This window comes from Puma concolor, chromosome A1, assembly GCF_028749965.1.
Source record: "Puma concolor isolate L17-30 chromosome A1, mPumCon1.1.hap2, whole genome shotgun sequence".
NCBI classification, from domain to species: Eukaryota; Metazoa; Chordata; class Mammalia; order Carnivora; family Felidae; genus Puma; species Puma concolor.
Genome location: NC_141667.1, coordinates 80,191,996 through 80,215,582, shown reverse-complemented (window position 1 = coordinate 80,215,582; position 23,587 = coordinate 80,191,996). Strand labels below are relative to the sequence as shown.

The window sequence follows — 23,587 nt, the reverse complement described above, 5'->3', positions numbered from 1 at the left end:
CAATAAAGTAGAGATGACAGCAGGATCTTACATAATAGATTAGAATTACTTGACATATTAACTATAAAGAATTAAATAAGACAACATTTATCAAGCATTTAGTACAATGCTTCATCCATGGGTAGCTTAATCCTTTTAGGTATTCTCCTCCTCTTTCAAAGACCTTACAAATCAAAGCACTATGCCAAACTCGTTGCATGTAAGTCAGCAGTTGGCAAACTTTTCCTGTAAAGACTCACATGAAGTATTTTAGCTTGTGCAGACAAATGTGTGGTGACCTGTGCTGCATATTCTTTGGTTTTAACACTCACTAAAAATGTAAACAATATTCTTAATTCAAAGGTCATAAAAAATAAACCAGATCTGACCCACAGGATGTAGTCTGCTGACCCCTGATTTAAATTATCTTCTCATCCTATCCACAACACATGGTAAAGGAAAAATGGATATACACCAAACAGAAAACCATAGGTAATACATACCTTATCCTTCAATAAAATTTCATAAGTTGTTAAAAGTATATTAAATTTTAACCGTTTGGTCTGGGGATGCATCCATTCATGAGTTCTTATCTATCAAGAAATTTTAAAAATAATTTTAAGATAATCATTATGAAAAGTATACTTGTACTTGAATATCTAAAATAAAATCTGCTCAAAATACACAAAAAACAATGTATATGTTTATGTAATAAAATCATTTTTTTATTTAAATTTTCGTTAAAAATCATTTTATTCTTAACAATGCCTAACAAGCTGCACTAATCTTACTTATAAATAAAATGTAAATGCCACGGCATATCAAAACCTACAAAAAAATAGCAGATATATTTTTCTTACACATTTTCCACTAAAGGAAGTTCTCATTTAACAAAACATAAGTGATTAATTCATTTAATAACATGGCATTTATGGATGAAATGATATTCAGGTTTGCTTCACAATATCTGGGAGGAAACAAAACTGGCAATGCATTAAAACTGTGAAGCTGGAGATGAGTAACATGGAGGTTTATTATACTCTTCTGTCTGCTTTCATGTGTATCTCAAATTTTCCAAAACAAATTAGGAGAAAAAATTATTACATAAAGTAACACTCAACTGAAAATTGACTTTTAGTATTCAGCCAATTAAACACGTACAGAGCACTTACTTGTGGCAAGTTTTACTCTAAAAATTAAGACTACAAAGACACATACAATACCTATCCTGAAAGACAAGTATATCTAGATTTCTAAATTTGTGGAGAAACAACTTACCATATTTCTGCTGTTAATGTCACCTAAATAGACCACAGCATTCATCTGAGAAGCCCATGTCTGAATTTCCCTTTGCCAGGAAGTAAGAGTGGAGAGTGGTACTACTAACAGAAAAGGTCCATATAATTGATGCTCATGAAACAAATAGTTCAGAAATGAGATCGTCTGTATTGTTTTTCCAAGGCCCATTTCATCAGCAAGTATGCAACTATTTCCTCTACAAAGTAAAAACAAAAATTACGTATGCAATAAAGAGTCAAATTTGTAAAGAAACTTTTTTACATAACCCATGTACAAATTTATATGAACAGTTAAAATAAATCTGACAGGTATACAAACAATACACCACTTTTATTACCTATAAATAATAAATGTAAATAAAGGCCTTTGTAATAGTTTAAGTGGACAAAGTTTACCATTTTAGTACAAAAGAAGCTTAAAGATTAACGTATTATTTTTAATCAGTTATGCAGCCAAGAACACAATCTACAAGTGATAGAGTCCAGACATATTAAATAAGTAAAAAAATTAGCAGAAAGAAAATATACAGCAGGATAAACTATAGCTACAGTAAAATTTAAATACAAAAAATCTGCACCCTAGGGTTACATATATTGCCAAGAATAGAACAAGAAACACAGGGCGGGGCCGGGGTGGGGGTTGGGGGGCAGGGGAAGAGGCCTAAATATTAGAAATAACTGGAAGAGAAAGAGTCCAGGACTGTAGGATAGAAATATATATATGTATGTATGCTGATTTTAAGTTCAGTATGGAGTGCTGCAGCAAACAGGTTAAACCTCAAACTCCAATGGATCATCTTCTTAGTATATAATAAGTATTATTTATATACTAAGGAAATTTGAAAACCTGCATATAAAAACCAGTCTTTATCCTTCATGTTGGTGGAAATCTTTTCCAAATCCTCTACTTGTAAAATTCGTATGCTCTCAAATTAAACAGATAATTCAAAATATACTTACTTGCACCAAGAATGAGCAAGCCAATTTAAACCATTTAGTTGATAATCTCTTAATTCTAAACTCTCATGTCCTCCAATGTAGGATGGCTGCTTCTTTAGGGCTACAAATCTTGGCCTTTGTTTTAATACCTTTAGTAGAAATAAATGTTAATAAGAACCATTAAATGTGGGAAATTATTTTAAAACATGAAAATCTCAGCTTTTACCATAAATTTTTACATTTCATCTCAAATCATCAAAATCAGAAATTCCATGACTCAAGATGTATCTCAGGATTCATCGAAAGACTGTTTTCTATTACTATAACAAAGTATAGTGAAATATTTTGCCCTTTTTGGACAAAAAATGATAGAAGTAAGTTCTGGCTGAAATACCTGGGGCCTCACATAGTTCACAAACAAAACCTATGTTAAATTCATTCAATTAACTGCTGCTGCAGCCCTGACCCAGAAATAAACCATACAACTGGCTTAAATTTCTGATTTCTTAATTACCATTATCAACTTAATTCAATCTTGTAATAAGAAAACAAGTTTTACTAGCATATAGATCCTCAAAACTATTGCTAATAATCACTTTAAGTATAAACATCCTATATTAAAGCAAGGTAATCTTAGGTACTAACTTTTTTCCTATGGGTACATCCTTCTTTTTCTTTCCTACCTTCAAAGAAAATACTCCCTATCTTTTAAACCAAGCATATATATATATATATATATATATATATATATATATATATATATATATACACATACACACCTATTTTTCAGGAAATTTTCCTATTTGGTCTCCCCAAGCCACTCCTCACAACACCACCACCAATTTATCATCTTACTGACGTAGTTTCACTCACCAGGGCCAAAAGACAGTGCCACATCTAAGACCACATATCAATTACAGGAACACCATTTCCTATAAGACCTACCAACCAAGCAGTTCTCTCTCTCTTAGCCTATCTAAAATCAGGCAGGATCCATTCTTTATTTGAGCTTGTAATATTTTTATGATGCATAAATACTATTCTCAACAATTACAAATTTCAAACAATACTCACTTTGCAATCTTTAAAAGGAGTGGTTTTTGATTGATTCCTGCTAAAATACTCATCTATGCATGCTTGAAACTTTTTGGAAATTAGGGCTCCATCCTCCCAGCTGCACTCTGAGTATGGAAGGCCCTGCCATTTGCAATAATAATCGGGATAACCAGCTGCTGACTTCTGATTGGAATGAGCTGTGAGAAAAATCAGGTTATTTATTTATTTTTACAATGAATTTTATCCAAGAACTAATTTTTGGTAAAACAACACCACAAGCAAAAATTAGCCATCTGGTTTATACTACCCTATTACAGTAAGACTAAGCTACTGTATTTGCTGTATAAATAGTAAATTTATTTATTTTTTCTGATTTCAAGCATGGAAAGATAAAAGTTTAATTAGAATCATTTATTACTAACCAATTATTCGTTCCACTATTTGATACTGTTTGTGTAGATCATCTGTAAGTTCTTGCTGGCAATTATAATATTCCACATCTTCTGGAGAAGCATTTTTCAACCTGAAAAATTATTTTAATCCAGAATTAGACTTAAAAATCTCCTCTAAATAACCCATTCCCCCCCCATACTCTCTATAGCACAAAATCTCCCATTTTGCCACTCATCTAAATATGACTCAGTTGAATAAGGAAGTAATTGAAATAGAAATAAAGTGAAGCATCATTAATTTTTAATTTTAAAAATGTGTAAGCTACATTTACATTATATATTATATTATATTTACATTACACGCATATATATTTACATTATATATGACACACATTCTACATGACCGTCACCAAGGAGAAATTTAGATATGGCTGTTTCTAAAAAGTTTTACCTTGAGATGCAATACAATAAGTCTATAAATAATTATTTTAGGTTATTACTGGATTCTTGACTATGTATTCCTTATTAACAAAACTTTAGTAATAACCTTTGAACTGCTAAAAAATTAAGTGTAATATAAAACACTTACCATCTTTTTGTCTCCTGATCTTTTTTCTTATAATTATCCAATTTTTTCATTCCTCTAACATTCTGCTGCTTAAGGGTTTCTTCTGTCTCCCAAGTATTGTGGATATGAGACCATCCTTTCCATTTAATTAAATACTGGATCTCTCCTGGTTCCTTGTTTTTTTCAAATCCTGCATTTGGGTCACCATCTGCTTCAACTGCATAGATGGTTGTAGTAGCACCAGTAGCTGAAAAAGAAAGCACAATACATTCCATATAATTCAGTTATAAGCTTATTTCCTTCAACTCAAAAATTCAGTATAAATAGAAAAAATATATTCTTTTTTTAAATTTTATTTTGTTAATGTTTTTCTTTTAATGTTTATTAATTTTTGAGAGAGACACAGCACAAGCAAGGGAGGGGCAGAGAGGTGGAGACACAGAATATGAAGCAGGCTCCAGGCTCTGAGCTGTCAGCACAGAGCCCGACGTGGGGCTCAAACCCATGAACCGTGAGATCATGACCTGAGCCAAAGTCGGACACTTAACCGACTGAGCCACCCACATGCCTCACCATTATCTGGTGCCGAGGTCTGTAGCCCAACCGAATGAACCACCCAGGCACCCCAGTTCTCTTTTAAATAGGCAAAATATCAGGGTACAAGAATTTAAGTAAAATTCCATTACACATACATAAAAGAAACTCTGCATTTTAGAACAGAAATATCTAATTTAATCTCCTCAGTTTTAAAATTAGAAAAAACAAGGTTAAAAGTCAGTGACACACCTAAGATCATACGGCAATTTATAACAACTTATGACTGGAAGCCTGATAACTACAAATAAAATAATGAAAAATCATCTTTAAAAACTGCCATGTCCAAAGTCATTATGTTGGAGATATCTGCAGCCCTCATGTTCAATGCAGCTTTATTTATAATAGCCAAGACATAGAAACAACCTAAGTATTCATCAACAGGCAAAAAAATAAAGAAAATGTGATATACGTAGATATATATATAGATATAGATACAGATATAGATATAGATATATATATATATATATATATGATAGAATACTATTCAGCTACAAAAAAGAAGGAAATCCTGACATTTGCAACAAGGTAGAACACCACTGAGGGCATTACTCCAAGTGAAATGTCAAAGACAAACACTGTATAATCTCACTTATACATGTAATTTAAAGCAAACAAAACCTCATAGAAAAAGAGATCAGAACTGTAGTTAATAGAGGCAGCGAGTGGATGTAGGTTGGGGGGGCAACGGGGGGGGGATAATGATGTAGATGCATACAAACTTCCAGTTATAAGACAAATAAGTAAGTACTGGGGATATAAAGTACAACATAATGACCATAGTTAACACTGCTGTATGGTATATTTAAAAGCTGCTCAGAGAACAGATTCTAAATTATCGTAACAAAATTTTTTTTTCTTATTCTACCTATATGAAATAATGGATAAATAGAAACTAAACTTAATGTGGTAATCATTTTGCAATATATGTAAGTCATTATGCTGTCCACCTTAAACTTATACAATGTTCTACGTCATATCTCAATAAAACCGGAAAGAAAAAAAATGCATGTCAAGATAACTAAAAATAACCTACATAAAAACATTTTGAAATAACCAAACCATTTGTAAAGTTGAAAGTACCTAAATAACACCTATTATTTAGGTATAACAGAAAAACTCTGATACACAGGTTAAAATTTTTTCTAATTATCTGCAGTAAATCAAGTAAGGTCAAGTGAGGTTAAACGGATCATTTTGTGGGGAGAAAATACTCAGGCTAAGAAAAGTATAGTTTATAACAAGTAAAACAGAAGAAAAGCCACGCTCTGGACTTTCAAAACTGAAATAACTTCAAGAAATACTTTATTTACTCTAGTAAATATCACTGAAATAATCAAATAAATAGGTTTTTTAAGAAAATACCTCCTTTTCTCCCAATCCGACAATCCATAAAACGTTCTATTGTTTCAAATTCCTCTTCCTCAGGTTGAGGAACATCCTCCCCACAGACTTCCAGTAGGTCATCGGAATCTGTTTTCATTTCTTCATCTTCTTTATAGCTAACATTGACAGTTGCTTGGCGACGAGAACTTCTTTTATCATTATCATAATCTTCTTCATCATCCTCCTCCTCAGATGAATCAAGCTGTCTCTTTTTTTGTCCAAGAATTTTCTTTCCATTCTTTGCCTTAGATCTAAGGAAGACCAAGAGATAGAGGTGTTTTACAGAAACAATGGCATAAAACAAGACAAGCGACACTACATACAAAAAGAGTATCTCTGTAACCAACAATTTCCAGCATGAAATTGAGAACTATACTTACCTATTTTGAGGTTTCCTGCTTTTAACTTTGTTTTTTGGCTCATAATCAGATTCTGTTTCATCACAACTGCTTTTATCTCTTTCTTCTTCAGATTCTGAATCTGAGCCAGATTGAGATGGAGATCCTGACCCAGACATTTGCCAATCTTCACTGTATACAGAATATACAAAGTATGTTTATTTATCCTTATATTGTATAGCACATTTTACCTCTTATAAAAGTACAAAAAAAATCAAATAAATTATGTTTTAGTTAATATAAAAAAATTGCTGCTTTCATTTACACTAACATATTAAAATGTGTGTAGAATAAAAAAATGCTGGAAAATATTCTTCATACAGTTCTCCTATAACTCCAGGGTTTTGTTAATCATTTAGTTATACCTCAATGAGTAGCAAATAAGTAAATGTTATTCTGATTATCACTACGAACGAAAACATGGAAAGATAATTTAAAGAGTCACAGGGTTTAATTTTGAAAATCCTGTATAATTATACTTGCTCTCTCAAAAAAAAAAGATTCTAATCTCTTTCATTTTAATTTTCTGGAGACTGATTTTTAAAAATATACACTCTTGGCGCCTGGGTGGCTTAGTTGGTTAAGCATCGGACTTCAGCTCAGGTCACGATCTCATTGTCCATGGGTCTGAGCCCCACATTGGGCTCTGTGCTGACAGTGAGGAATCTTCTTGGGATTCCCTCTCTCTCCCTCTCTCTGCCCCTTCCTCACGTACGCTCGCTTTCCCTCTCTCAAAATAAATAACTTAAAAAAAAAATACACTCTGAAACTTATTTTTAAATACATGTTCATAAAGAAACCTAAAATATACTCAGTATAGAAAAATGTAATAAAGAAAAAAAACTAGTGCATTTTAACCAACATTCAATTATTATCTTAGCTTTATTGCTAATTTGAGTCTATACTCAGTCTATTTAATTCTAGTAAACATGTAGAGAAAAATTACTGGATGTACACATTAATATTCTGCTATAATATCAACTTCAAGTGGAAGATACACATTAAATTCTTATATATATGCCATAACTAGTCTCACAGCTACTCTTCTACTCCACTGCTCTGTACCTCAAGCATCAATTATGACTATGCTAAGGGTTCCATAAGCAAGCACATATGATAAAATCTGGTTCATGGTAAAACCGTAACAGGGAAGTAATCCCTTTTTTATCTTGAGATCTTTTGAGAGTATGCACACTAGAAATAGCAACAGATAGGTAAAATATATGAAAATGTCTCCATATTTTTTATAATACACATTATGACCTTTATACCTAACCAAACCTACCCATCATCCCAAATCACTAGTTTTAAAAATAGTCCTTTTTTTAAGGACTATGCCAAGTTTAGAAATTACTATGCCACCTATGCCAAGTTTAGAAATTACTAACTCAGGGGAAGAGTTATAGAGCTGATGAGACACAGTAGTTGAAAAGGTAAACTAGTAAACTTCTAGTAAACCAGTAGACAGATCTGAGGAAATTAGCCAGGATGTAACACAGCAATAAAGGGATAAAAAACATGATACAGTAAGATTTACACAGAAGATGGATGATCCAATAGATATCTACCACAGACACAATCCAGTAAAAAAGATATATATTAAAGTAGTACCAGGGATATTTACAAAATGAGAAAATGTCCAGGGATACAATGACTGGATTTTCAGAAACTAATAAAAGATAGGAATCTTCATGTTAAAGATGTATAACAGGAGTGAATAAAGTGGAACAAATAAATAACAAATCCAAAGGTCGATATACCAAAGTAAAACTGCAGGACAGCCAAGGAAAGTAGAAAAATAAGACACAGACAATGGAACAGTATTTTTGACAAAACAAGGGAGAAAACAACTCAGACCAAGAGCACACGGATTGTTTAGTCGGTTGAGTGTCTGACTCTTGATTTTGGCTCAGGTCATGATCTCATGGTTCATGGGATTGAGCCCCACATCAGGCTCTGCATTCACAGAATGGAGCCTGCTTGGATTCTCTCTCTCCTTCTCTCTCCCTCTCTGCCCCTTACCTTCTCATGCATGTACATACACACTCTCTCAAAATAAATAAATAAACTTAAAAACAAAAACAAAAAAAACCCAGACCATCTAAATAAGTGAAAATCTGAAGTACTCAAACACGTTCCAGGTCAAGATCTTGAGGAAATTATAGTGAGTCTCTAAATGAGTTCTACAGGAAAGTAAATTTCATGTGCAGATTAAAAGTAAGATAGCTATTAACATAAATTTAACAGAAATACCCACTATTCATCATCCACTGGTCCTACATTTCTATGTAGGTTTCCCAAGTTATTAATATTTTCTGATACTATGACTAGGCAGATCTCTCGAGTTTTGTTTTGTTTTTTTTAATGTTTGTTTATTTTTGAGACAGAGACGGAGCATGAACAGGGGAGGGGCAGACAGAGAGGGAGACACAGAATCTGAAGCAGGCTCCAGGCTCTGAGCGGTCAGCACAGAGCCCGACGCGGCGGTCGAACTCATGGACCATGAGATCATGACCTGAGCTGAAGTCGGACGCTTTACCGACTGAGCCACCCAGGCGCCCCCGGATCTCTCGAGTTTAAAAACACCCCTCTGGAGATAGGGATCACAGACAATAAACAAGTGGCACAAAAAAATCTCAGGTCCTCACAGAAAGATAAATGTTATGGATTAATGGTTTAAATTAACCTAATAAAATGTCATGAGCCAAGAATTTACAAAAGTCTACTTTTGCCAATAATTTTTCATAAAAGAAACACAAAATCAATAGGGTCTTCCTGATATGAAAATGATCAGTTGAACAAAATAACATACTCTTTATGTTTTTTCCTTTTGACTTCATTTGATGAGTCATCAGAATCTTCACTGCTGGAAGAATCCTACAGAGGAAAAAAAAAACAGGGTTAATGTTATTAATGATTAGAATTTGACCATGATATCAAATTTTTGCTTGTCATACTATTTAACATTCACTTTGCTAATAACACTAACTGTAAAGCTTTTTCCCCATGTTATATTTATATCATTAGCACATAAAGTAATTAATAACATCTTTATTACAAATTTGTAACAGCCACTGAAATTAAGAAAACATTACAATCTACTATCTTTTGAGACCATTATTGTTGCTTAGTATGGCCTTCAAAAGGAATTCTAATTGTTGCTATGTCAAATTTTGATTCAGTATTTTTCTTCCCCATTAGCTTTTTTTTCTTTTAATTTTTTTTTTAACATTTATTTATTTTTGAGAGAAAGAGAGAGACACGGAACATGAGCAGGGGAGGGGCAGAGACAGAAAGAGAGAGAGAGAGAGAGAGAGAGAGAGAGAGAGAGAGAGAGAGACAGAATCTGAAGCAGGCTCCAGGCACTGAGCTGTCTGCACAGAGCATGATGCAGGGCTCAAACCCACCAGGCACAAGATCGTGACCTGAGCCAAAATCGGATGCTTAACCGACTGAGGCACCTAGGTGCGCCTAGACAGCTTTTGATATAGTTCTTCCTAAATGTTTCCGTGCAAATATTCAGGTGTGCTTTTGTGTGCATAGGAACTATACTGTTTAAAGCTGTAGCCTGTATTTTTAAAAACATATTGAGAATTCTGTTATTCAATATGAGTAACAAATATGGTTTAATAGGCAAATGTGTATATCTGTGCACATAGTATTCACATTTAGTTTATTTCCAGTTTTGCTGTGATGCACAAATGCACATACACTTTCACTGGTTATTTTGAATTCCTAAAATTGGAATTATTGGATAACAGTATATTGATATTTCGAGGCTCTTGATACATATACTTAAACATAGTTATTTCCTTATCCTTTCAAAACATTTACTATTTCTAATAATTTCATAAATATCTACACCTAATTAAATGATGGCACATTATATCTACTTTTAAAATAAGAGCTTTCATAATGAAAACTCACCTCTTCTGATCCACTATTAGATGAAGCTTGATGCTGCTGCTGCTGCTGCTGCTGCTTCTTGAGCATTGCAGATCTCTGAACAGCCAGAATACTAGGGCTAGATTTCCAAAACTATCATAAAAAGAAATATGAACTAGTGAAGGATGAAGTTTTGAAAAAAATTTTAACAAGGTTAAATTACTGAACATTTTCACTGCCTCCAAATAATAAATTCAGACTATTTTCCTTACATTATATGTAATATGGTATTATAGCAATTAAACTTCTGACCTTAGTTGCATATAAAAAAACTTACGGTGTGCTGAGACAAACAATATTAACCAACATATTCTTTGATGTGGAATATTATTTTCAAAAAACAATGTGACAATGTGACACCAGTGCTACTCAAAAAGTGCCTAGTTTTTTTAATTGATGTGAAGATGAAGAGCTTGTGTCAGAATGCAAATCAACTATGTCACTAAGCAGTTTCAGTTCAACGAACTTTTTATTTATTAGATAGCAAGATTGCCTCCATAAAAGAAGTGTGTTAATGTATATCCTGGCCCAACCATCTTATCATGACTGGTACTCTAAGTAACACTACTGTATTCTATTATGAGGTATAGACAGGTTTTAGTAAATCTTACAGAAGCTTTGTTCAGAGGGACCCTTAGCCTACCCTACCAAGTATCTTCAAGGAAGCAAATCGATTAGATTCGCCTGCTATTAGCAACAAAGTATCTCCTTTGAAGATCTTGAAAGTAGAGATCAGACACACTGAGATTAACAGAAAGACCTCACAAAGCCTTTAATTTTTATCCATGAAACAATAAATATTTATGAAATTCAGTTTATGCCTTAGAAAGTTGTATTTGTGTTTATTTTGTACTTGCTTGACAGCTTCTCTTCCAAGCCAATTAACCATTTTTGAGATATTTAACCACAAATTTAAGAATCACTGAAAGTAATTTCAATGTTTAAAATTAATGTTTTCTAAAAGCTAGATTAAGAATGCTATAAACCAATGTTATAAATTTTCCCAAAGTAGTACAAGAAATCTACCTTTCAGGATATTGTATTTATTACCTCAGCTCCATCAACTTTCGGTGGTTTTGCTTGGACTTTGTTTTCTCGGGAAGTGTCTGACTCAGACTCTGACTGACTGCCCGATTCAGATCCAGATTCAGAGTCACTGCTACCTGTTTGGCTACTGCTTCCATCACTACTGCTTCCAGAACTTGAACCAGATCCAGAGCCTGAAGCTGACCCAGAATCATCATCCGACTGGCTACAATTTGAAAATAAACAGATTTCAACCAAAATTTATTAGGAATTTAATTTTCTTTAAGTCAGCAGAAAGCCCCAAAGCATTAAATTGTGTTTCATATTTCAACTTTCTACAGCCAAACAAATAGAATCATATTTCAACTTTCTACAGCCAAACAAATAGAAAAAAGAATTGATGTTAATCTATAGTAACTGACATACTTGATAAATTTAGTACAATTTTGGCAAAAACATAAGCAATCAGACCACAATCTTTCTCAAAGATAATGAGCAAAATCCATCAAATTACAGAATTCTGGGCTACGAACTTGGGAAAACAAGAAATTGAAGGCATAATCCTTATCCTTAAAAGGCTATTTAATATTTAACCATAGTAAATATAATGTAGAAATTGTGTGAAAAAAAAGGATACACATCCTGAAAATTCTCAGTCACAGGTAGAAAAAAATTTGTAGCTTCTACTTATTTTCAAATTTATATCTATGTTCTTTCATTCCAGGGGAAAATAATTTATTGATATTAAGCTATGATCAAATACAATTTACTGAAAGATAGAATCAGTAATTGCTTCTCTGAAGAAATCATTGAATCTGTCATGGTTCCACAGCAGTAAATACGAAATAATAGTAAATTCTCACAATCTTTCTTAAACTCTGTATATACACTTATGAAAACAATTAACAGTTCACTGAGAAACCTTTTTTCCTAATACTAATTTTCAGTCCAAAGTAACCTAGAAATGGTCTGGCCTAAACAGGTGATTGTGTAAATTACTATTATTTCCAAGGCCGTTTATTAACAAAGTATTTACATATGAATTGTTGAAAACTAGGGCATTAAATTTTTTACACACACAGTAGACTCAGCTTTTGATATAATTTCACCAGACTTTATGACAAACGACAGGTAATATAGCTTGTGTATACACAACACAGCTAAATTCAACTTCATGTCCTCTGCTGTAATTTTCAGAAATACCACCAGATGGAGGTATTACTCTAGGGAAATAGATTGCAATATTAAAAGTAATTCATTTATAAAAGTAGTATCTCCTTTTCTAGAGCAAGGAGTTTAGTATTCACATGGAAACACAGACATAAAAATATGAAAGAAGACTTTTGATTCCAAAAGTTAGATATAAATCAAAATGCTCAAAGCGTGAACATATGCATATTTTTAAAATCTGGGAATCTAGAGGAATGTTTTTCTTCACAGAAAACAGTAAGCAAAATTTGCCTTTTAAAGGCTGTGATACTAAGATCACTTTTGCCACAATTTCTAACCAATGGTCACACGGCTCAGAGATCAAAAACAACACAATGCATTTTAATTAATAAGTAAGCAAACAACAAACCCCACTTACCCATATTTTACTCAGGTCCCTTCTGAGAAATTTCAGCAAGAATAGTAAGAAGATATTTTTCCTGACACAGAATTTTGTTTCTCCACTAACCCACTAAGAGATAACTCATTTACTCAATAAATTTTACTAAGAGGTATGTTATTAGACTGGGAAAGACTAAGTTTTACCATTAAAAGAACCTCTAACTTGGTATGGAGAGACGACAGTCATATACACCAATAAATGCTGTTCTGTGCTATTTTTAAGGTAACAGATCCAGGCGTATGGGGAGCACTGAAGATACAACCAAGTCTAACAAAAGTAATTGGGGAACACTGAGAAAAAAGTGCAGTTGATAGAAAAGGAGTATTAAGCAGAGGGGTATCTCTGTGATTTCTCGTAAGCTTCTTGAGGATACCATTTATTTCTTCCAGAGTACCTAACAATAGCACCTTACACAATGAGGGTGCTCAATAGATACTTGATAAGCAGACACATGAGAATGACTGAATTTGCGGGACTATCATGGGCCTATATTCTTGATTATGTCTTGATTAGCCATTCCAGATGAATGGCTGGTCAAAATTCCTTGTTAATGTAACAAAACTCTAAGTGAAAGTAAGAATATTTCCTTTCATACTCTTCAGGTAGAAGTAGTTCTGGCTGGAGATAAAAGCAAACAGCCTGAATCTAGATTACTCTAATGACACAGATTTATTATAGAATGTCTTCACCTTATGCATTAGAAGCACAAAGAATTTATTTTATTTAGTTGCTTTTTGTAGAATTAAGAATATATACAAAGATTAAGTAAGAAATATCTTACATACTGTCACAGAACAATCTCCAGGATATAAATTAAAAAAAAAAAAAAAAAATACATGAGCCTGGGTGGCTCAGTCGGTTGAGCGTCCGACTTTGGCTCAGGTCATGATCTCCCGGTTCGTGGGTTCTGGCCCCACATCGGGCTCTGTGCTGACAGCTCAGAGCCTGGAGCTGCTTCGGATTCTGTGTCTCCCTCTCTCTCTGCTCCTCCCCTACTCACATACTCACACTCTGTCTCTCAAAAATAAATAAAGATTAAAAATAAAATTTTTTTTAATTAAAAAAAAATCCAAAATTCAAAACAGTGTTTTATACTATGCTTCCTTTGTATAATGGAAAAACATACATATTTGCCTATATTTTTAAAAAAGGGAATAATGGCAAGATAAACCAACAATTAAGTTAAAAATGATTAACTACAGAGGGCGGGACAGAGGGAAGAGTAGAGGGAACTAGGTCTGAAATGAATCATCAGATTCAAACCATGTATATGTTTTACATAAGTTTTTTAAAAAGAAAATCCTAAAAATTTCAAGAAAAATTGACACAGGTTTAAGAAAAAATATCTATATTGAGACATAAAATTATGAGCTAAAATCGGTGACTAATGTTTCCTTAATAAAGTAATTCTGTTTCAGCTCACTGCTATAAGATGCTCTTTCCAGAATAAAAGTCTGGGCATGGCCCTTTGTTTTTTTTTTTGTTTGTTTGTTTTGTTTTTTTAAAGTTTTCAGTGTTTCTATAATAAAGTGCAAGTACCTATGAGGCCTTTCAGGAATCTGTCTTTGCCAACCTATTTCCAGCCACTTACACCTTTAGTTCTACAAATGGTAAACTATTTGTAATTCTGAGAGCCGGTTTCTCTTTCCACTTCCTGCTTTTGTACAAGTACTTCTCTTTTTTCCCTCACTATGTAATTCCTACTTGAGCCTCATCTCAGAGGCACTTCTCCAACAAATCTCTCCTGACTCCAGAGTATTCCTGAACCAACTGTAAATTAGGTATCCTCCCTCAGCACTCCCAAAACATTGTATACATACTACTATCTTGGCTGTGAGTACACTATGCAATGATCACTGTAGTTCTGCTTTCTTTCATGGCTTTTTTTTTTTTTTTGGTATCTCATCTTTAATATTCTATCATATCATATGTTCCTAGAGTGTTGAGATTTTTACTTGTTGCCCTTTACACCAAACAAAGAACTCAATATGTTTGATGGGTGGGGCGCCTGGGTGGCTCAGTTGATTAAGCAACCAACTCTTGATTTCAGCTGAGGTCATGATCCCAGGGTCATGGGATCCAGCCCTGCGTCAGGCTCCAAACTAAGTGTGGAGTGTGCTTAAGATTCTCTCTCCTTCTGTCCCTCTCCCCTACTCATGCTCTAAAATAAAAAAAATAGGGAGGGGGGAGACACCTGGGGGGCTCAGTCAGTTAGGTGTCCAACTCTTTATTTTGGCTCAGGTCCTGATTTCACACTTCATGGGATGGAGCCCTGCAATGGGCTCTGCACACATGGACAGTGTGGTATCTGCTTGGGATTCTCTTTCTCCTCTTTCTCTGCCCCTCCCTCACTCAAACACACACATGCATGTGTTCTATTTCTCTCAAAATAAATAAATAAACATTTTTTAAAATTGATGGGTAGATGGATTTACACATAAATCCAAGATACATGGGTTAGAATTCCTGTATAGAAGTCACAATTATATCTGCCTACAAGAAATACTGCTGAGCTCTAACATTTTATTTATTTAGGTAATAACCAATACCAGTAACTTTTTATTTTATTTAATTTTTTTTTTAATTTTTTTTTTCAACGTTTATTTATTTTTGGGACAGAGAGAGACAGAGCATGAACGGGGGAGGGGCAGAGAGAGAGGGAGACACAGAATCGGAAACAGGCTCCAGGCTCTGAGCCATCAGCCCAGAGCCTGACGCGGGGCTCGAACTCCCGGACCGTGAGATCGTGACCTGGCTGAAGTCGGACGCTTAACCGACTGCGCCACCCAGGCACCCCTCCAGTAACTTTTTAAACAACATAAGCCACTTAAGAATTATCCTTATTATTTATATTAAATCTCACTAGCACAATAACAATAAAGCAGCAGTTACTAGAAACACTGAATTCTTTTCCTCACCTTTCTCAATGTACACAAGAAAATCCACCGTTAAGTTTATAGGCACTTTGATAAAATTATATTGATTCTTAAAGTAAATTAAATAGAAACACAGCATTTAAAAAATAAAAGAGCAATTCAAATTAAAGTCTTTTTTTGGGCTTATTTTTATACTCAACTTCAAATATAAACAAGAGAGCAATAGAATGAATTACCATATATCTAAAAACCAGCTTCACAATTACCAACTCTTACCCATCTTGTTTCAAACAATCTAGCTTCCCAAAGACACACATCTCAGGCACTCTAAAATTTTATCCATAAATATTTAAGTATTAAAGTATTATAAATGAACACTATTTTTAAATATCCAAAAAAACAGTACTACACCTTTAAAGCATGAGTTACTCCTGAACATTAAAGGTTCACACATTGCACTTGCATCTTTTTTTTTTAAGTTTTTATTTAAATTCTAGTTAACATACAGTGTAGTATTAGTTTCAGGTGTACAACAGAGTGCTTTAACACTTCCATACATCACCTGTGCTCATCACAAGGGTACTCCTTAATCTCCATCACCTATTTCACACATCCTCCCACCTGACCTCTTCTGGTAACCATCAGTTTGTTTTCTATGTTAAAAGTCTGTTTTTTGGTTTGCCTTTTTTTCCCCCTTTGCTCATTTGTTTTGTTTCTTAAATTCCATAGATGAGTAAAATCATGTTCGTTTGTTTTTTTTTTTCTCTAACTCTTTAAGTCTTCTTAATGTGACAGTTCCCTCTTCCTTTTTGCATTCCCTTGCAATTTATTTTGTGGAAAAAATTAGGTCGTTTTTTCTGCTTTTTCAGATTTTGCTTACTGTAACTCTGTGGTATTAACATATTTTTCTGGCCCCTGTATTTCTTGTAAACTGTTAGAACATGAGGTTCAGATTCAACTTCAGCTTTTCTTTTAGCAAAAATATTTTTAAAGAGTTGTTGTGGACTTAGAAGAAACTGAAGTTTGGTTGTCTCTTTTTAAGTAAAGATACATTTTAGCTGTGACATTTTCAGCCTTATCCATCCATTACACAGTTCCCTATAACCTCTACACCTAATTTTTTTTTTTTTAAATATTTTTTTTTTTTTCAACGTTTATTTATTTTTGGGACAGAGAGAGACAGAGCATGAACGGGGGAGGGGCACAGAGAGAGGGAGACACAGAATCGGAAACAGGCTCCAGGCTCTGAGCCATCAGCCCAGAGCCTGACGCGGGGCTCGAACTCACGGACCGCGAGATCGTGACCTGGCTGAAGTCGGACGCTTAACCGACTGCGCCACCCAGGCGCCCCCCTCTACACCTAATTTTTTAGCAGCCACTGATCATATGGCTTTATCATCTATTTATTTAGAGGCAGTAAAATGGTAATACACCATTTTTCACTTACCTGTTATACCATTTATTCATTAATTAACTTTCCCTCATGTTTGTTAACCTTGAGGTACAGTTCATACCTGAAAGCCATTTTTATTTGTTTTCCTTATATTTGTTAGTTTTGAAAGTGAGTTAAGTTGCTAGCATCCTTTCAAAGTTGACCAATAGTTTTTCTGTCTCATGAACTCATGGTTTTGAATTCTTTGATAAGTTTTAATCCACTATATCATTCTTGACGTCCAAATTGTCCCATCTTTAGCCCACAGGAAATACTTTATTAGTTCCAGAGTCCTTTTGACAAGACCTCAAGTAGTCTTTGATAGCTTCCTTACTTTCTTGTCTGACAAGATGAACCAGGCTCATCTTGTGTATTTCCTGCTTCAGAATATAATTCAGCCATTTCATCAAAATGCTTTTGTTTAGATTAGAACTTAAATTGCAATCTGAGTACTAGGTGAGTCTATTACTATGGGATTGGTCACTGTTTTTAAGATTGTTTTTAATGGAATGAACTAGTAACATACATTTTTAAAGACAATGCATTAAGAATTTATACTAACATTTCCAATTTAAATTTGTAGGTTTTTATTTTTTCGGTTATATATTTATAGTATCACTTGGGTTGAGTTTCTTTGTTCCAAATGACATTAAAATTATTTATTTCCTTATCTTAGAATGTATATAATAGCTCCAAAATGATACCTTATTAATAATATGATTACTAAATGTTAAAATCTCTTTAAAATTCTTTTGTCCCAAGAATAATCCTAGAATCAGATTATTGCTTTAAAACAACTGAAATAATTTATTGCTGTAGAGCCACCAATTTGGTTACTTAGGATCATTTGCCTTTCTTCATTTTAGATACTGCTTTTTACTCATTTTGACTTAATTTTGCTTTGTTATTTACTTGGATCCAATGTGAGGGCTACAGAAGTTAAAGTCAAAATCTACTTTCCATCTTTGTCTCCTCTACACTATGTCGTCTCCCCCTATAGTTCTTTTTTAAAGTTCTAAATGTACTTTCCCTTTTCTTCAATATAAGCAAATTATGAGTAAGGATATATTTGTATATATCTCCTCTTTCATAAAAAATCATTAACATATTTACACTCTTAAATGATATATATACATTGTATTCTGGAGATCATTCCACAGCACATTTGTTTCCTCTCCCTTTATGCAACTACACATACTCCATTTTGTAGATGTATCACAGTTTCACTTTGTCCCTCAAAGATGAATATGCTTTGCTTCCAAGCCTAAAAACATGGCCCACTGCATACATCTTTTTGTATTTATGACAGCATATGTTTTGATTTGCTACTTATCAACCAATGTAAACATATCCCTTTAAAGTTTCAAATTTTATAATCGCCTAGCACCCAGATCCTGATAGCTAAGTACTATTCCACACTTAAATAAACTGGGAGTCCTTTGAAAAATGGCAGATTCTAGAGACAGGGAAAGTACAAGACGAACCTAAACTATCCTGCTATACCCAAAAGTGAAAGAAAAGAAAAGAAAAGAAAAGAAAAGAAAAGAAAAGAAAAGAAAAGAAAAGAAAAGAAAAGAAGAAAAAAGAAAGAAATGGAGTCATTTCAAAAGAACAGGAAAAAACAAACAAACATAACAGGACATAGGAGCCAACTTGAAGAAGCTTTCATTGGCAAATCTGACCTAAGCATAGAAACAGTCCATCAAAGGTTATTACCCAGTAAATAAAACAGGAATCCTCAAGTCCATGCTGATAATAAGTAGGTAGGTAGGCAGACAGGCAGAAAGAAAGACAGTGGAGGGCTCTGATAGGGCTCTGACCACCAATTGGTCAATATGGCCAGGAGAGCAGTGTTAGAAAATTACCATTTTCAATCACCATAGAAATACTAGTTTGGGCGAGAATCATCGAGAGACACTAAATCTAGGGATAGAGTTTGATGAGTAAGATACCTGCACAGTCTCAAGGTGTCTTCTTAGAAATTGTTTTCTGGTGTAACTGATAGATGAGAAACCAGATGAAAAACCAGAAACCACCCTGTCCTGGTAATCGAAACAAACATAGTGAATAGGGACCAACAGGCAACATGAGCCTCCAGATATATCTGAGAAAGATATATCACCACTTACACAGTACTCCAGCCAGGGATGCATGTGGTATGGGATGCATTACTTGGATCTAATCCGAAGTGAATAGAAGACAAGCCCAAATTAAGAAATATATTTTATAAAATAACTAGCCTATCATCTTCAAAATACTAATGCCATGAAAAACAAAAAGGAAGTGTTCCAGATTAAAGGAGATTAAAGAGACATGGCAGCCAAATACAATATGTGATCTCAGACTGGACTCTATATGGAAAGATGACTAGGATTGACCAAACTCACTACTGACTGAAGATTATTCTATCAATGTAAATTTAATAACTATACATGCCTTATGTAAGGGAATGCCTATATTCTTGGAATACATATATTCTAAGGTGTAAAGTGGCATGGTTTTTCCAATGTGCTCTTAAACAATTCAGGAAAAATAAATACGTATTACATATACATCACATATATAAATATAAAGGCAAAAAGTTAAAGCAGCAAATCTGAGCAAAGGGTATATAAAGAATTTCTTGGTACTATTTTTGCAACTTTTCTGCACTATTCCTTAGTGCTCCTACTCTACTCATCCCTCACTTCTCCAATCAAGTTATTCTAAATCTCCACCCCCAGATTACATAAGACACCTAGCAAGATTTCTGGCAGTGGTACATGATTAAGATAGTTGTATTGCCTGGGTATTTTACTTAATTCTACCCCTACTTTCTAGGACTCTAACAGACTCTAAAAATATGTAAGTAAACAGTACTACCACCTCTTGGCTTTTTATTCAAAATATCATAAGCCTAAGTCTTTCAAAGTTGTCTTGTTCCTTCCTCCTGGTTTCTCTGCCTCTACTTTTCTTCTTTCAGATTTTTTTCTTTCTCTAAGTCATCTAATTTAAAATTGTTTGGGGGAGGGGTGCCTGGGTGGTAAAGTTAGTTGAGCATCCAACTCTTGATTTTAAGCTCAGGTCATGATCCCAGGATCATGGGATCAAGCCCTGCATTAGGTTCCCCATGCCTGCTTAGATTCTCTCACTCTCTGCCCCTCTCCCCTTCTCACGTGCTCTCTCTCTCTCTCTCTCAAATAGAAATAAATAAATAAATAAATAAATAAATAAATAAATAAATGTAAAAAAATAAAAATAAAATTGTTTGGGGGAAATAATTTTGAGGAAACAGAAAATCTAGAACACTGAATCTATTTCCCACATGGTCACAATTGTCTATATCCAAGTAGCACTGGTTCCTTCCAATGATGCACATAATCACCAAATTTCTGCATGACCTTCACTGGTCACCTCCCACAAACAAGTGTCTTATATTCAGACAACTTCATTCATTTATGTTATCGGCTTGGACCCTATGGTCCTTTCTCTCATTTATACTCTAGTTTAGACAAAACTTAAAGTAGCTCTTCACAGATTTCAAAATATCTTCATCACTATACTCTAATTTATCCATACAACACAGGGTCCCAACTTTAAGGAGACTTAATTCCATTGACAAACACTTATTTTCAATTCCAATCTCACCCTGCTGTCCAGAGACCCCAGAGATTTATTTATAATAAATACCCCTGTGCTGCCATGTTTGCTCAGAGCTTATGCTCCTAATGCTGGCTTTGAGGTCTTTTTTATTGCTGGCACAATGAAGTCTTCTTTGAAGTTTAGCAGTGTGCCTATTTTTTGCCCACTTGCACTATTTTATTTAGATTTTCATATGTTTGTGGGTAGGAAATACTTTAGGAGAATCTTTTAGCTTAACCTAGCATATGACAGCATAGCAACACCTCCTTTATCTGCACTCAACTCTCCACTCAAATCAGTCCTTTAAACTAAAAAAAAAAAAACCACCAAGACCTATAATGGGTACATGAAAAGAATATATTCTCAAGTGAATAAACAAAGATTCTTCTGTATTACAAGAAAAAAAAGTCAAGTATTTTTTGCTTTTTTATCACAGGAATTGGAAACTAAGTCTGCAATGGCATACAAAGGAAGAATGAATAAAATAATCTTCTAAGAAAATGGCAACAAGGAGCAGCTGCTTCCGTTACCATCAGATCGGCAACAGAAGAAACTGGTCCTGAAGAAACTGGCCCTGATAAAGGACTAGGAATGGACTGACAAAGTCAAGAAACTGTAGGTTAGACTCTGGAAAGATAGGGAAGGAATGCTATAGGATACACTGATAAAAGGTAAACTGCTTTTCCACAGAAATATTAATAAAAGATTAAATGCCTGACATAGTAATACATAAACAAACAACTATATCTACTATGCTAAAGAACAAACATACTGCACTAAATTCTCATTTCAAGCCTTGTTCCCTCTCCTAATTACTGTTTTAAGATCAACACCATTCAAAAGGAGTTCTTTGGAGGAAGTTTTGAAAGAAGTTTTTGACAAATAATTATGGGGGAAATTCAGGGCTAACCTGATTGAATGCTCTGAAGTTTAAACCTATTTTTTCCTAGCTTTCTAGCTCTTTCTTCTCATTGTTAATTATATTTATATATGTACACCCATTAGACAAGCCTCAGGTTTCTGCACATGGAAATAATAAATATACTTAAGTATTACTGTGAAGATTGAGAGATGTAAAGCATATAGTCTGATGTATTGTGGGAATTCAATACTAGTAGATATCAGAAATTTAAAAAAAAAAATTGGTCTTTTTCCTGAGTTCAAGACCAGAATCATTACTTCAAGTTCTGCTTTAAGCTGTTCTTCAGACTGTCATAATTATAAATATATAAAGTGTCTATGAATAACACCTATGATGTACTCAAGTTTTCAATACAAATTACTAACAAGGATAATAAACAGGGTGATTACTAATTGGTGCTATGTGCCAGAACCTGGATTCTCATTTAATCCTTTCATTTTTTTATAATAAATAAACTGAGGCTCAGAGAAGGATAAGTGAAGAAACCAAATACCAGTATTGTAACAAGTGTACAAATTATGAACACATGTGAAGAAATGAAAGAAAATTCAGAAAAAATCCACTAATTTCTTAGTATAAGTGATTATTTTAAAGTAACTTTTTATATTTATGCCTTATGTACGTTGTCTACTTGCTCCTCCACACTCACCCAGTATCCATTTTGTTTGCCCTTTAGTATTGCATAACTGTTGTCCAGTTTTCATTGCTATACACCCACCCAGCTAAAGATTAGATTTCCTAGTCTTTCAGCTACATGTGGCAATGTGAACAGGTTCCAGCCAACGGGATATGGCTAGAAGTGATGTGGGATTATTATGTCATAGACTTAATAAAGTGGCTTGCCTTAAATCTGCCCCTACCCTATTTTGTTCCTGTGGTCTGAAAACGGCAACTAGTAGAGCAAAAGAAGCTATGTATTAACGATAGCAAAACTGTCCCACTAGTCACAGTAACTGAATAACCTCAAGGAATAAAGCTCACTTACCTGAGAGTGGAAAAGAAGTGACTATGTGAGCCCCTGTGTTTTGAGGTATCTAGTATATACAGCACTTTAACAGGTTCTCTACTTAACATACTATAATAACGTTTATGCAATAAACACTTTTGAAAGAATAAGTTCTATACATATACAATGTGAATTCACTGGCTCATCTCTTCAATTAACAGGAGTTTTTAGAAGAGACAAAATACCATGGTAAAAAGTAAAACTTATGAGAATCAAAGATATAAAGATGCATTGATTCCTGATTAAGGAACTAGAGGTAAGGGAAATGGAATCAAGGGCAAGGCTTTATGGAAAGAGTCATCTTAGAACTCACTGGTAGTATTCCCCATAATTTTCCCTCTAGAGAATGAGTCATCTCTGAAGTAACTGATAATCCACTCTAAAGTTACTCAAAAATATATTCTTTATGTAACCTTCTCCAATTTCTTCAGGCACATCACTGTACCAACATATGTGTTCATGATATTTTGCTCATGTTATTATTCTTTCACAATATTACAATTATTTTTATGCATGTATCTCTACATCCTAGGATTC

The 23,587-nt window shown here is 33.9% G+C and overlaps 1 protein-coding gene and 1 long non-coding RNA gene across 4 annotated transcripts in view; both read right to left on the bottom strand.

Moving 5' to 3' along the window:
- Positions 1–23,587, bottom strand: part of CHD1 (chromodomain helicase DNA binding protein 1) — a 77,474-nt gene that overhangs the window by 39,964 nt on the left and 13,923 nt on the right. For all 3 annotated transcript variants that reach the window (XM_086691934.1, XM_086692068.1, XM_086692006.1), the window contains 11 exons: positions 11,606–11,807; positions 10,538–10,648; positions 9,423–9,487; positions 6,593–6,742; positions 6,192–6,463; positions 4,254–4,479; positions 3,695–3,795; positions 3,291–3,469; positions 2,238–2,365; positions 1,258–1,474; positions 483–572 (listed from right to left, as the gene is read on the bottom strand). In XM_086691934.1, the coding sequence (XP_086548060.1) occupies positions 483–572; positions 1,258–1,474; positions 2,238–2,365; positions 3,291–3,469; positions 3,695–3,795; positions 4,254–4,479; positions 6,192–6,463; positions 6,593–6,742; positions 9,423–9,487; positions 10,538–10,648; positions 11,606–11,807 (1,741 nt within the window). The remainder of the gene's footprint in view (positions 1–482; positions 573–1,257; positions 1,475–2,237; positions 2,366–3,290; positions 3,470–3,694; positions 3,796–4,253; positions 4,480–6,191; positions 6,464–6,592; positions 6,743–9,422; positions 9,488–10,537; positions 10,649–11,605; positions 11,808–23,587) is intronic.
- On the bottom strand, positions 16,818–19,016 carry LOC147584252 (uncharacterized). The gene is made up of 2 exons (XR_015245470.1): positions 17,430–19,016; positions 16,818–17,182 (listed from the first exon to the last, which is right to left on the bottom strand). It is a non-coding gene; the product is annotated as an uncharacterized LOC147584252 (long non-coding RNA).